Below are 13936 nucleotides of genomic sequence, written 5' to 3'. Positions count from 1 at the left end.
CAGCTGTCAAATTGGCTGTCAGAGGGAAAAAGAGAACTTTGTTTCTGTTGCTTCTGCTGGTTATATTTGTTACAATTTGCTGAGAATAAGGAAGGACTGATACAATAAATTGGCTATTGGACTTGAGCTGAAAAATATTAAGAAACTAAAACCCCCCTTGAGGAGGTCTAGGACATTACAACAATGGCTGGAGGAGGGAAAATTCAGACTGAATTGGATAGAACATTTTTTCTCTTGGGAAAACTACAAGGGGAAATTGATGTTTTGGCTACAAGTGTCACAACTCTGGCCTCAGCAGTAAATAATCTTGTTGAAGTTGATAAGGACTCGAAGCAGGAAGCTCATACAACTGAGCCAATAGGGAAACTTGAATGTTATGAGAATATGGAAAAGGAGATATGTGCTGTTCCTGAAGAGAAGGAAGGAGGAGCTGTAATTTCCCAGATGTTAAATGAGAGTCACAATTTGTGGCCTGACATGAAGGCAATAAAGGAGAATAAGAATCTGATGTGGAAAGCCTGGCCTGAACTGGTGAGCCTAAAACTGAGAGATCCCCTTCTGTGGAGATCTGAAGACCGAAGGATTACAAATTTGATCCAGGTGGAAATCGGAGCTTTGGGGACATTTGGACTTGAAAGGAGTATGTCGGGGTACCCTATAGGCACTTTTTTCAAGTATGGAGGGCTGGCTGGAAAAAATATGGATTCTGTTGGGCCGAAGCCTTTCCGAAATCTGGGGTTTAACATCAAGGACTATCAAAAAGGCCGGCAGAGAGGAACTGAAAGAGATTTAAAAGCCTCGGACGTGAGATCTCCAGGCTAGACAAGATATTGAATTGATGAACATTTGTTGGGGACTGAAACCGGGAAAGGGGCGGGTGGAGTTTGGGAATCCAAAGGGTATATAATTATAACTTGTTTTATCTTTATTCTGTCGGTTATTTGATTTGAACTGGGGAAAGCCGTGGAGGGGAAATTTTGGTCGACTTTAGGAAAAATGTTGAAGAAATGAGTAATGTTGTTTAAGTATTTGATGTTTAAATTTGGATATAAGGATTTGCTGAATTAATAATTTAAATTGGAGTACAAGAAGGGGAGGTGAGAGGGGGTCTGAGAAATAAGGTAATGGAAATAAGCAATGGAAATTGTATTTGTTTTAATCTTTTTTAATTTTATATCTTTGTATTTTTGTATTTTTGTCATTTTTTGTCTTTTTTCTTTTTGTTTTTATATTAATCTCGGAAAACCTAATAAATATTTTATAAAAAAAACTAAAAAAAAACCCAAAATGACTTCAGGATTTCTCCTGTACTATTTCAGAAATGTGGTTTATATACTTATGTATGTGTTTGCCTTGTATGTTTATGAATGTTTCTTTTATATTTAGGACCTTAGAATGCTTATAACAATAGGGTGGAACTAGACATGAACTCTTGATATGGCTATTGCCAAAAACAGCAGCCTTGTGTTAAGTTGTCCCCTCTTTTGCCATAATGTTTTGGCTACCTCACTCAGATTGTTTCCGTGCTCCTACCAGTGGTAGAGTGGGGACAAAGAAATGCAAAACATGGAGAGGAAGAGAAAGAGGGCACAAAACACAGAGGCAGAAAAAGGCAATGTAGAATATATAGCTTTTTTTAGAGAGGTGCCAGCATACAGAGTGATGTCACTCTATACCCATGGAGAATCCTAGGCAGTGGTGGGTTTCCCACCCCCCTTTTCTAAGTCTGTTTGCAAGCCTAGTCTTTTTCTGTCTCCAAAGTTTCCATTTTCAGCAACATTCCCTTCTTATATGCCATGTCTACTTCCCATCCTTTTACTTGGATTATTATGTTTGCATCTGTACTAAGATTTTTCTATTCCAAATGCATTCTTCCAAAGCAAAGAACCGTGGAATTGCAATCCCTGTGGATTTGGACAGCCAAGTTAATACACTTTTCATGAAGAGTCATTCTAATATGGTGCAGAGAGCAGTGATGGGTTGGAGAATGTCTGCCCGCAGCGGACCTCGCTTTAAAGAAGCACTTGGAGGACCTGCTTGGGATTACAGGAATATCATTGAGAAACTACAGGTGTAGTAGAAAATGGCACATGTTTACAGTCTGTATATTATTGGTTTTTTAAAAAATTGTATATGAGGTGCTGGAGAACACAATGCTTAGGACCAGCATGCCACAAAATCCACAAGAGTTTCCAAATTCGAATCTTAAAACTTCTCAACAAACTAAGCAGCCAATTTGCACCCCCATTGACTTTTTATGGACTGCCTAAAGTGTTGGGGAACTCAAGACTTTTCTATTGGAAAATGCAACTATTTATTATGTATATTGAAGAGACTCATGGTGTTCTGTGGCACAGCAGGTTTAGTCACACTTATATCTCTCTTGCTACAAGTGCTGCTACATTAAAAAAACAACCTAATAAGCTGATGGACTCAGTGCTCTTCCATCGTGAAAGGAAGGAGGCAGCCCTTGTTTCGACGCAATTTGAATTCAACCCCTTTTACTCTAACAGTGATTATGTTTTGAATCATAGGCCCTCCCCTTTCTCAGTTGACAAGATGGGCGGGTAAATCACAGATTGATGCGTTTTAGGCCACCAATTGGAATATGAGCATATATGGGTCCATAGAGGTGCCCACTAACACTAGGTAAGTAGTGAAGGATAGCAGAGACAGAGAAGTGGTAGGGTAGAATTGTTCTCTATCCGTCCACACTGAACTCCTGTCCCACTTATGGTGGTTTCTCACTCTCTCAGGTCAATGACAGAAGTTTGTCTTCTTTCCTCCTGAATGATGCTTTCATCCAAAATGTGTGCTGGCATATCTGATGTTAGCATAATGTTGTGGCAGCACAGTAAACATTCTGTCTTTTGAAAATAAATGCTTACATAGCTGTTACTACACACTAATGATTGGTTGGTTTACTTCCTCCAACAGAAGGAGCCATTCTGTCCAGAGAAGACGCTTTTTGTCAGATTAGGGAACCATTTAGATCCAATTTGTTATGTTCTTGCATAGAGGCTTCTAGTGAAAACATCATGTTATAAATATAGCGGCGATATATGTATGAGTGTCTGGATGAAATTAACATGTTGCCTGAGTGTTATGTGTTTCTGGTATATGACTACTATTTTCATCTGGTCATCCCAGTCCACATCACAGGTTGGGAAAAATGTTGAAAAATGAGTACTCGTTCTACTTCATGATTGGAAAACTAGCAGCAGACATTAAACAGATGGCCAGTTCCAACCAAACTGAACACTTTCCTCTTGGTGTTTTATTTTTTAGGATGTTGTAGCCTCCTTGGAACAGCAGTTCAACCCCATGATGCAGGCTGAATTTTCGGTGCTGGTTGATGTATTGCACAGCCCTGAACTTCTTTTCCCTGAGGGAAGTGATGCTAGAATCAGATGTGGGGCTTTCATGTCCAAGTAAGTGCCTGAAGCTATTGAAGCCAAGGTTTGTTCTTGGTTTTACCCATTGTGGTTTATTCTTCTGCCTTATTCATCATAGTGAAAGACACTTTGTTTCTCTTGTATCAAAGATACATAGGATGTCATATATTAATAGAAAATACTCAGAGTTGTAGGGGATGAGGCAGGCACCAGAGCACCAATTTTCCCAGTTAATGGTGTGCAAGCGATCCAAAATACATTTAGTTTGGTGAGATTTTCCCTGTATAGGGAAAACTTTTAATGTGTAATGTTTAATTATGTTTTTATATATGTTGGAAGTCACCAAGAGTGGCTGGGGCAAGACAGTCAGATGGGCGGGGTAAAAATAAAACAACAACAACAACAATAACAATTGAAAACTGTTAGCCCTGTAAATAGCTGAAATGAATAGAAAGACAAAGCAATGTGTGCTGGATTGCTGCACAACCTTTTAATAGCACACAAGCTTTCTAAAATCAAGTAGATTCCCCCCAATAGATATACAAGGATTACAAAATGTTATGAGCATTTAAATTTAAATATATTGCAGTGAAACTTAATATGCATTTAATTCCTTTTGTTAAAGCATTTGATCTAGGGACTGAGACAAAACCAATATCTTCCTTGATTTTTATTATATATTGTTAAACTCCAACTTGTAGTGTGCTCAGTCTTCCACTATCTATACTTGGCCTTGACTTGTTAAAGTGTTTAATTGCAGTCTGGGTGAGTGCCTTTAATATTGGCGTCTTGGCTTTCCCATGCCCTTGATGTCCTTCAGGAAATCTGCAAATGTTAAATAGAGCAAACTTGGAGAAGCAAACAAATTTGGCAATTTTTCTGTTTCTACAATAACTGGCATATTTTGCAAAGCCGAGGTGGTAGCATTTACACAAAGGTTGATGATTATGCCAATATATCAATGGCAGCCTTCCTCAAGGGGCAAATAGGAGCTTTGGGGGGGGGTGCATTTTTACTGGGCAGGTTGGGCCGGTTAATCTCCCCCCCCCCCCCCGTGCATGGTGATCCCCTGCCCTTCTTTATGGCTACCATTCAAGTTTTTTTCTTTTTAAAGAAAAACTAGAAAACAAGATAAACAGGTAGTCTGTTCCCTTCTCCATTGGTGGGTATGGCTTTTGCCTTCAAAGGCGGACTTGGACTTAGTTGTTTCCCAAATAGATTTGTCTAGTAATGGGGTGGTGCTGAGCTCCCAGTGAGCTACCCACTCTTCTGGAAAAGTTAGCTAACATCTGTTCAGGCCAGGCCAAACTGTGATCCATGGACCACAACTTCACTCAGGTGGTCCACAGCATGCTTGCTGACTTATGGTTGAAGATGGGGGGTGGCACATCCATTGCATTAAATAGACTGATATTTAACTGTATCTTATTGCTTTTTACATTTCTTATATTGTATTTCATTCTATGGATTTCAAATTGTAATACATTGAGGTAAAATATATAAGATATGAAAAGCAATAGAACTACAACAAAAATTGCAGTTTTCTAGCACGGTTCATTAAAATTGCTGTAATCGGCAGAAAAATCAAAAACCTGCTAAGACCTTTAGCAATTTTCATGTGGTTCTTTGGGGGGGAGGGGCAAGTTTGGGAACCTCATTAGTTTTTGCCAATATAATGAAAAGTATCCAAGTGATTAGAAAATCATCAGAATGAGACTAACCCCATTTGGTGTGATATTTTGTCTCATGTTTTACTTTAAGGCTGATAAATCATACAAAAAGGCTAATGGAGAAGGAAGAAAAACTCTGTATTAAAATTCTCCAGACATTACAAGAAATGCTTGACAAGAAGGAAAGCTTTGTGGAAGAGGTATGTCTGTTCTCTTTGATCTAAAGAGCAAAAATATTTTTGTTGTACAATATTAGCTGTGGTATTTCATGCCATATTTATAGTAATGTAATGCATAAAGATGTGGGTGTATATAGGGACGCGGGTGGTGCTGTGGTCTCTAAACCACTAAACCTAGGGCTTGCTGATCGGAAGGTCGGAGGTTTGAATCCTCGTGACAGGGTGAGCTCCCATTGCTCGGTCCTTGCTCTTGCTCTCCAACAGTTTGAAAGCACGTCAAAGTGCAAGTAGATAAATAGGTACCACTCTGGTGGGAAGGTAAATGCCGTTTCCGTGCGCTGCTCTGGTTCGCCAGAAGCGGCTTAGTCATGCTGGCCACATGACCTGGAAAAACTGTCTGTGGACAAACGTCTGCTCCCTCAGCCGGAAAAGCAAGATGAGCGCCACAACCCCAGAGTCGTTTGCGACTGGACTTAACTGTCTCTGGCTTAGTGTGGCCACTAAGTCTATTCTAGGAATCAAAAATTCAGGAGTGGGAGGATCCTTGCAACAGTCAAGGATTCCTGTTGCTGCTGCGGGGGGTGGGGGGCAGGACTCCCTGAAATGCTAAGTATTAAAATAATCACATTGTTGTCGTTGTTGTTTCTTGGCATCCATCTGTCTCAAGAGACTATGAAGTCCAACACAGGGGAGATAAAAGAGGGAGAGATGGAAGAGGGAGGGGAGGGTAAGCAGGAAATAATAGAAATCCAATTGATTATTGATTACTAGGCATAGTTTCAGCAGAGGATGAGGACTAAGGGGTTGTGCCAAAGCCACTCATGCCTGGCAATTATAGTGCTTTATAGCCTTGGTCTGAGGGAAACAAAATTCAGGACTGGAAAGAGTCTTCAAAATTACAGCGTTTCTATAATCCTAAATACTGAATTTCTATGAGTGCTAGTCAGTTGCTATTCCATACTAATACAAGAGAGGCTTCTGAATCAGGGTGTAGGACTTTTCAAAACCTTCATAGAACTAGTTTGATTTAGAACAAGAAGACAAACACTTCACAGTTTGTGTGCTAAAGCTGAAATGTGAGAAAACCACTAGAGGGGGTTGGTTTCACAGCAAGAGGCCGGTGATAATGCTACTTGAGGGGCGCCAGCCAAGGGACCTTATGTGACCCCAGTTGTTTTCTGGGGTGAAGAGAGCGGTTGTGCTTGTTAATATTTTTCAGACTGAGAATTGTTTCTTTTCTTTTTTAACCCACTGAATCTCTCACTTCAGAAACATAATTAACGATGCGAAAGTTGTGAAATGTTCTATCACTTCCCAAGACTTTCCCTGATTTCCCAGTGGTGTGAATCACAGTTGTTGTTTTAATAGAGTTTGAAAGCGGTAAAGAATTGCTCATAAGATTGCCCATTGTGTAACCTCTGCAATTTCTACTGATAAATACATCAGAACATGCTGGTCTGCACCAGTGGGTGACAAAGGGAAACATCCCATTAAGTGTTAAGTGTACATCTCTATCTGCCCAGACCCACCCACCCACCCAATTGCTTGAACTTTAGATCCAAATGCCAAAAGTATGTATAGTCTATCACATGCCATACATTTTGCAGAAACAGGATAATTGAGCAACAGTTTTTTTAACAGAAAATATCATGAGAGAATGCAGAATGCAAACTGTTAACAAGCTTTCATTTTAAAAACCAAAGATATGATTTATTAATTGTGTAAATCTGGATTAGTGCAGATTGGCACTGCGAGTCAGAATTATGGAGTTTGAAGGGACCATGAAGATCTAGTCCAGCCCCCTGCAATGCAGGAGGCCCCGCGGAGTGTCCGTCCTGCCCCGCCCCACGGGCAGCTGCCCCCCCTGCAGGTGGCTGGCCCCACCCCTGGGCGCAGGGCACGTGAGCCGCCCCGGGCGCCTGATCAGTTTGCTCCGCCGCAGGGCCAGGAAGGAAGGAAGGGGCCACACTGGCGTTTCTTGTGCTTGCTGTGTGCAAGGCCTGCTTGGGAGCTGAGTGCCTGGGACCAAAGGGGAGCCTTTTCGCCACACAGACCCAGCAGTGCCTGCTGCCGCCACTTCTCCCTCCCAAAGTGAGTAAGGTACTGGTCTCCATTGGGCCTCTGAGGCTTGGGACATCCTCTTCCCAGGCCTGTGTGAGGAGGCCCCTCTCTTTGGGTTGGGCAGAGGGTGGCGATGGAGAGGGGAGAGGAGAGGAGGCTGAGGGAACACCCCACAAGAGAGGAGGTTTGAAAAGGGTGAGGGGTTGCTTGTTCTGCAGGCAAGGGGGGACGTAACTGGGATCCTGAGGCTTGGAGCACGTTTCCCCACAGGGGAGCCACAGAAAGAATGTAGTTGGTCAAGGGAACAGTGGATTCAAAAAGTTTGAAAACCTCTGCTTTAAAATGTTCATTCAGCGTGCCTAATATGCATTTTTAAATATTAAAATGTATGTTGTGTTAATGGAAAAATCTAGTGAACTTTATTTAAAAATGAGTTTTAAACTTTTAAAATAATTTTTATTACATTTTCTGTTAGTATAAAATATAAACGCTAAAATTTTCTAAATACATGTGAAGGGTTTTTTTAAAAAACAACAACAACAAAGAGGCTTGAAAAATACTTGTTAAGACAACTTTGCTATATACCTGCTTATATGCATTAAAATGGACAAGGACTAGAATGCAGAATAATGAAAGGGATTTTCTTAATTTGCTACTTCTTTCCTTTCAGACATGTTCTATGAGCACCGTTTCCTACAGTGCAGAATATACTGTTGGCAAAGGGGGATCATAAAATATTCCAGCTTGACAGGTTAAGACCTCATACCTCATGTTGCGTCTGCTTCAGTTTACGCCTTTTTAAGTTGTGTCCCACGGCAACCTGGAAGTACCAGAAGGGTTACTTCCGGGTTTCACCAGTCGCGCATGCGCAGAAGCGCTAAATCGTGTGCAGACGTGGTGCTTCTGGATGCAAACGCTTCAAGTGGCGGACATGCCTCCAGGATGGATTATGTCCGCAACTCGAGGTTCCACTGTACTATAGAATCGTAGCACCGGAAGAGACAATGAGGGTTATATAATCCAACCCCCTGAAATACAGGAATCTTTCATCCAATGTGGGGCTTTAACTGATGACCCTGAGATTAAGAATTTCATGCCTGAGCTATCCCTCAGGTAAGAAATGTGACTGGTTCCATGTCTTGCAAATGTTGCTTATTACCCTCTTCCCTCTTTAATACCTCTTATTGAGATAAAACTTTTGATCTCTTACTAGGAACAACAAATGTGTTTAATATTTCAAAGTAATAGTATCGCAAATTGTTTATAGCTCTTGTCTTTCAGTCGGTTCATTGTGGCTATGCTACTCCACTTACAAGAGAACTTGTGGAAAGAGTAGGGTCTTGTTTCTTAGGACATGCAATGTGTTGGGAAAGGACAGATGTGGAGAGGTAAAGTTTAAATCCTAAACTGAATCATGGTCTAATAAATTATTCTAAAAACATTCTGTTCATATTAGCATTTGTAGAATTGACATTCAGCACACCATAGCATATATTTTCAGCTAAGGTGCCATACTATTTAAATTTCTAAAATATTAGATCTTAATATTGAAATAGTAGGGGGAGAAATCCCCATATAGGAAGGAGGAAAATAATGTGCATTGAGTAATTTGGCCCTAAGCAAATAAATACTTATTGCAGAATGCCATAAACCAGGTGTGGCCAACTCTCAAGAGACTGCAATCTACTTTCAGATTTTTGGGGGTTTTTTGGGGGGTTCAGCTCAGTTTTTTTAGGGAGGAGGAAAGCCCCGTTTTGGGGGGGGGGGTTGGCTTAAAGTTGAAAGTTGCCATAGCAACAGTTAAACATTACAATATACACAGAAAAAAGGAAATTTAGTATAAAAGCACAGTTTTGAATCCTGAATCAACAGTCAGATAGTGGCCCTTATTCTGATTGCCCCCGCTAAGAACCTAGCAACCTTTGCTGTTATCTGCTCTGTTTGGTCTGACAGGAGAAAGGAAACTGTGGCAGTGGTTGTGCGCCCTGGGATGGGTCAGTACGAGTGGGGTGATGATTGTTAAATAGTGGGTAGACATAGCAGACGATGCAGCAATTTCTCCAAAGCAGCTCTTTATTTGTAAGCTGGAGCAGAACTGAACAGCAAACACCTCAGCCGGCCTGCTTTTATAGGCAGCCGGCTGTCAACATTGTAGCAACAACAACCCAGGGTTTCCCGCCTAAAGTAACTGACGTGGACCTGAGTGAAAACTATATACACGATACTCCTGGTGGCCAGGGGGAGAACTTCAATACATAGCAATGATCTCGTTCCTCAGGTGTTTGTAGAGAGTGCAAGACAGGAGGACGTGAGCCACTGTTTCAGTGCTACCGTCTCCAAAGGGGCAAAGGCGTTTCTCATGCGGGATCTTTTGGAATCGGCCCTCAAGTACAGCAAATGGCAAAATGTTCAGTCTTGTGAGTGTGAAAGCACGTCTGTATTTTGTGATAGCTAGTTTGTGCAGGTATGGACCTAGAGAATCAAAATGGGAAGATGAAAATTGATCATACCATGGGCAGAATTTCCTTATAGTGGCCAGGTTGTTCTGATGCTTGATATCTTTTGTTGTTGTTGTTGTTGTTGTTGTTGTTGTTTAGTCATTTAGTCGAGTCCGACTCTTCGTGACCCCATGGACCAGAGCACGCCAGGCACTTCTGTCTTCCACTGCCTCCCGCCGTTTGGTCAGACTCATGCTGGTAGCTTCGAAGACACTATCCAACCATCTCGTCCTCTGTCGTCCCTTTCTTCCTGTGCCCTCAATCTTTCCCAACATCAGGGTCTTTTCCAGGGAGTCCTCTCTTCTCATAAGGTGGCCAAAGTACTGGAGCCTCAGCTTCACGATCTGTCCTTCCAGTAAGCACTCGGGGCTGATTTCCTTAAGAATGGATAGGTTTGATCTTCTTGCAGTCCATGGGACTCTCAAGAGTCTCCTCCAGCACCATAGTTCAAAAGCATCCATTCTTTGGCCATCAGCCTTCTTTATGGTCCAGCTCTCACTTCCATACATCACTACTGGGAAGACCATAGCTTTAACTATACGGACCTTTGTTGGCAAGGTGATGTCTCTGCTTTTTAAGATGCTATCTAGGTTTGCCATCGCCTATCTCCCAAGGAGCAGGCGTCTTTTAATTTCGTGACTACTGTCACCATCTGCAGTGATCAGGGAGCCCAAGAAAGTAAAATCTCTCACTGCCTCCATTTCTTCCCCTTCTATTTGCCAGGAGGTGATGGGACCAGTGGCCATGATCTTCGTTTTTTTGATGTTGAGCTTCAGACCATATTTTGCGCTCTCCTCTTTCACCCTCATTAAAAGGTTCTTTAATTCCTCCTCACTTTCTGCCATCAAGGTTGTGTCATCTGCATATCTGAGGTTGTTGATATTTCTTCCAGCGATCTTAATTCCGTCTTGGGATTCATCCAGCCCAGCCTTTCGCATGATGAATTCTGCATATAAGTTAAATAAGCAGGGAGACAATATACAGCCTTGTTGTACTCCTTTCCCAATTTTGAACCAATCAGTTGTTCCATATCCAGTTCTAACTGTAGCTTCTTGTCCCACATAGAGATTTCTCAGGAGACAGATGAGGTGATCAGGCACTCCCATTTCTTTGAGAACTTGCCATAGTTTGCTGTGGTCGACACAGTCAAAGGCTTTTGCATAGTCAATGAAGCAGAAGTAGATGTCTTTCTGTACTTAGCAATCATTTTTATTTGTACTTACACATTCTTTAGGCAATTCTACACACATTCCCCCGTCAAAAAAAATAACGACAAGTGTCCCTATTGAGATTAATTTTGTTAACTTGCCCCCAGTTCTCTTTTTTTAAAAAAAATAATATTTATTAAAGTTTCAAAAATTACAGAAAGAAAAAGTAAAAATGCCAGATTAAACAAAAGCAAAACAACACATCACAATATAAAAAAGGAAAAAAACACGCAGAGAAATAGAACCCGTTAAACAAAAGCACAAACACAAAGAAAAATGCATCAAATCTCTTCATTACTAATCTTTCATTAGCTTATTTCCTTGACATCCTCCCACCTCCCTTTTTTGTATTCTAGGTCAATTATCCATTTCAGCAAATCCTTTCCCTCTTTTAAAATTTTTGTCATGTTAATTGTCTTAATATAATGTAACTTTACTTTTCCTCCTTTCACCAATTAACAGTCAGTTATTCCCAAATCCTTTATATCATTCCTGCTAAAATCATATAATATTATTCCAACATCCTTCTAACAGATATTAATTTTACAATGTTTCTGTAAATAGTCTTTAAATTTCCTCCAAATAACATTTCTGCTAAATCCATAAAATATCAATCCACCAATTTTCTATCACTCATTAATTTTGCAATATTTCTATATATAAACTTTAAATTTTTCAATCTTCTTCCATCAACTCCTCTCCCTGGTTTCGGATTCTGCCAGTCCTTTCCGTCAATTCCATATAGTCCATCAACCTGGAGATCTTATGTCCAAGGCTCTTAACTCTTTTCCAGGTCCCTTCTGCCGACCTCCTTCATATTCTTTGATGCTAGAGAGCAAATCTCGAGAAAACTCCATCTTAACAATATTTTTATTCCTTCTGGACAGTTTAGCCAAATTTCCATAGTTGAGGCTAGGATCAATAAAGTATTTCAGGTCGTATTTCAAAATTCTTCCAAATCCAAAGGCCCCCAAACCTTCAATCTCCTCCAAGTCCAAGTCCATGTCCCAAAAATCAATTAATCCCTGGATAGAGGGATCATTCCGACTTTCCTTCTTCAGTCAAAACCGGGAACCAATCCTTGAAATCTGACTTTTTCTATATTCAATCATAGAAGGCCTCAATTTATAGTCCTCAAATTGCTTCTGTAAAACTAAGAGTCCCACTTGTGTTATTTTAGGTTCAAAAACAACAACTTTCTCCTTTTCCTCCACCATTTGTTCTGCCAAAGTAGGTTCCTGTGCCAAGTCCTGAATTATTTCTGTATTGGTGCTCTCTTCTCGTATCAAATTAGTCACTTTCTGTTCCAAGTTATCAACTTTAAAAGTCGTGGCATCCGTCTTTTTATTAAGCTCTTCCAGCGAATGACTTATTTTACATAATAGAGTCACAATATCTTCTCCTATCAACATTTTGAATAGTCCAAGGTCAATCACTGGTTCTCAGAATCCTTATCTTGCAGCTGGAGATCCCCCAGTTACACTCCTGTAACAGTTTCAAAAGCTCCCTCTAGAGGGAAACAGTCTCCACTTGTATAAGCTCTTTCAAGCACAGCTCAAGCAATAAACAAAGTTTCAATTTTCGGTTACTTTTCCTCCATTTTGAATGCAGAAGAGGACAATGGAAACAGTATCTTGCTCTTATTTCAACTAGCTGTCAAATCCGTTCTGTCAACGAACTTTCCCCAAATGTCATCTGGCAACCCGTTCCCAGTTTCAGAGCTGAGGTGATTTGATTTTCCCCTCACTCCTGCAGGCTTACTAAGTTCAAAATTCAAAGCTTCCCCCCCTCTTCACCTGCTTCCAAAGGGGGTTCTATATTTTTAACCGATGGAAATTTAATCTTTTATCAAAGGCTTTCAAAGGCTTTAGCTTGTAACGTCTTTGCTTCAGTCTACTTACAAAAGCGGAAGGCGGGAAGACTTCCGGGTTAGCGCCATCGGCAAAAAAAATTGAGGGGGGGTTAAAGGCAAGGGACAAAGGAGTAAAGTCACTCACAAAAAGATTGCTATGGTTCAAAACAGCAGCACAGAGAAATCTCCGTCCTCCCTTCCAGAGATCACAATGGAGGGCAGGGCGAGGGGACATGGCAGGAGTCAGTATTAGTGATGCTAAGGAAAGGGAGCCAGAGATCGACCTCAATCTACCAAAACCTCGTGGGGATCTACCAGTAAATTGACCTGTTGGACATCCCAGCTATAAACCACGAGGTTGCAGGTCAAGTGACTTGGATCACTGAAGATAAGTCATAAAATGCCAAGAAATGTGCCTCTTGAGTTGCAGCCTCTATTTCTGCTGTTGTAATGTTTTGTGGTTCACTGTTTTCTCAAAAAACAGCAAGTTCCAGGGGACAACCTTTTATGCGTGGTCGGTTTACTTGCGGAAATAAATATTGAAGACATGGTGTTCTTTGCAGTGTCTGTTTTCAAATTTATAAGTTAAGGAATAGGCAACCCCCAGAAAGGCAAACAGACAGGGCTACTCTTGCAAGCAGCACCAGTCAGGGATGTAGCACGGGGTGGGCAGTGGGGCCATAGCCCCAAGTGCACGATTTTAAGGGGGACAGACAAACCAGACAGGGATCTCCATCCCACCCTGCCTGCTGCTTGGGGTCTCAGGGCCCTGGAGCCCAGCCTTGCCTTGCCACTGCGTCCCTCGTCCCTCACTGAATGGCTACCTGACCAGTGTTGGGTAGGATGTGCCTGCCTAGGGCTGTGTCAGCTGGCTGTGCTTCCCCTTGTGCAGGCCCTTGAACCCTCTGTGCCCATCCTCTGTGCCCACCCGGCGGCGAGGGCTGGGCTGGTGTGGGGTTTGTTCACCCTCCACACCCCACCCCTGGTTCTGCCTGGAGCGCGCACACATGACACACATCCTGGGTTCCAATGAAGGATGCAACATTGCTGGCACCAGTTCCCACAAAAACAAA

At 41.6% G+C, this 13936-nt stretch overlaps 1 protein-coding gene across 7 annotated transcripts in view; it reads left to right on the top strand.

Annotated features, from left to right (window-relative positions):
* The window catches only part of ITPR2 (inositol 1,4,5-trisphosphate receptor type 2), a 355772-nt gene that overhangs the window by 199743 nt on the left and 142093 nt on the right, over window positions 1–13936 (top strand). For all 7 annotated transcript variants that reach the window (XM_081879044.1, XM_081879042.1, XM_081879045.1 and 4 more), the window contains 3 exons: window positions 1881–2071; window positions 3289–3431; window positions 5157–5265. In XM_081879044.1, the coding sequence (XP_081735170.1) occupies window positions 1881–2071; window positions 3289–3431; window positions 5157–5265 (443 nt within the window). The remainder of the gene's footprint in view (window positions 1–1880; window positions 2072–3288; window positions 3432–5156; window positions 5266–13936) is intronic.

The sequence above is a fragment of the Podarcis erhardii genome (assembly GCF_964252035.2).
Source record: "Podarcis erhardii genome assembly, chromosome: 10".
Taxonomy (NCBI): domain Eukaryota; kingdom Metazoa; phylum Chordata; class Lepidosauria; order Squamata; family Lacertidae; genus Podarcis; species Podarcis erhardii.
The sequence above is the reverse complement of the archived record's forward strand: the minus strand, read 5'-3'. Positions and strand labels throughout refer to the sequence as shown.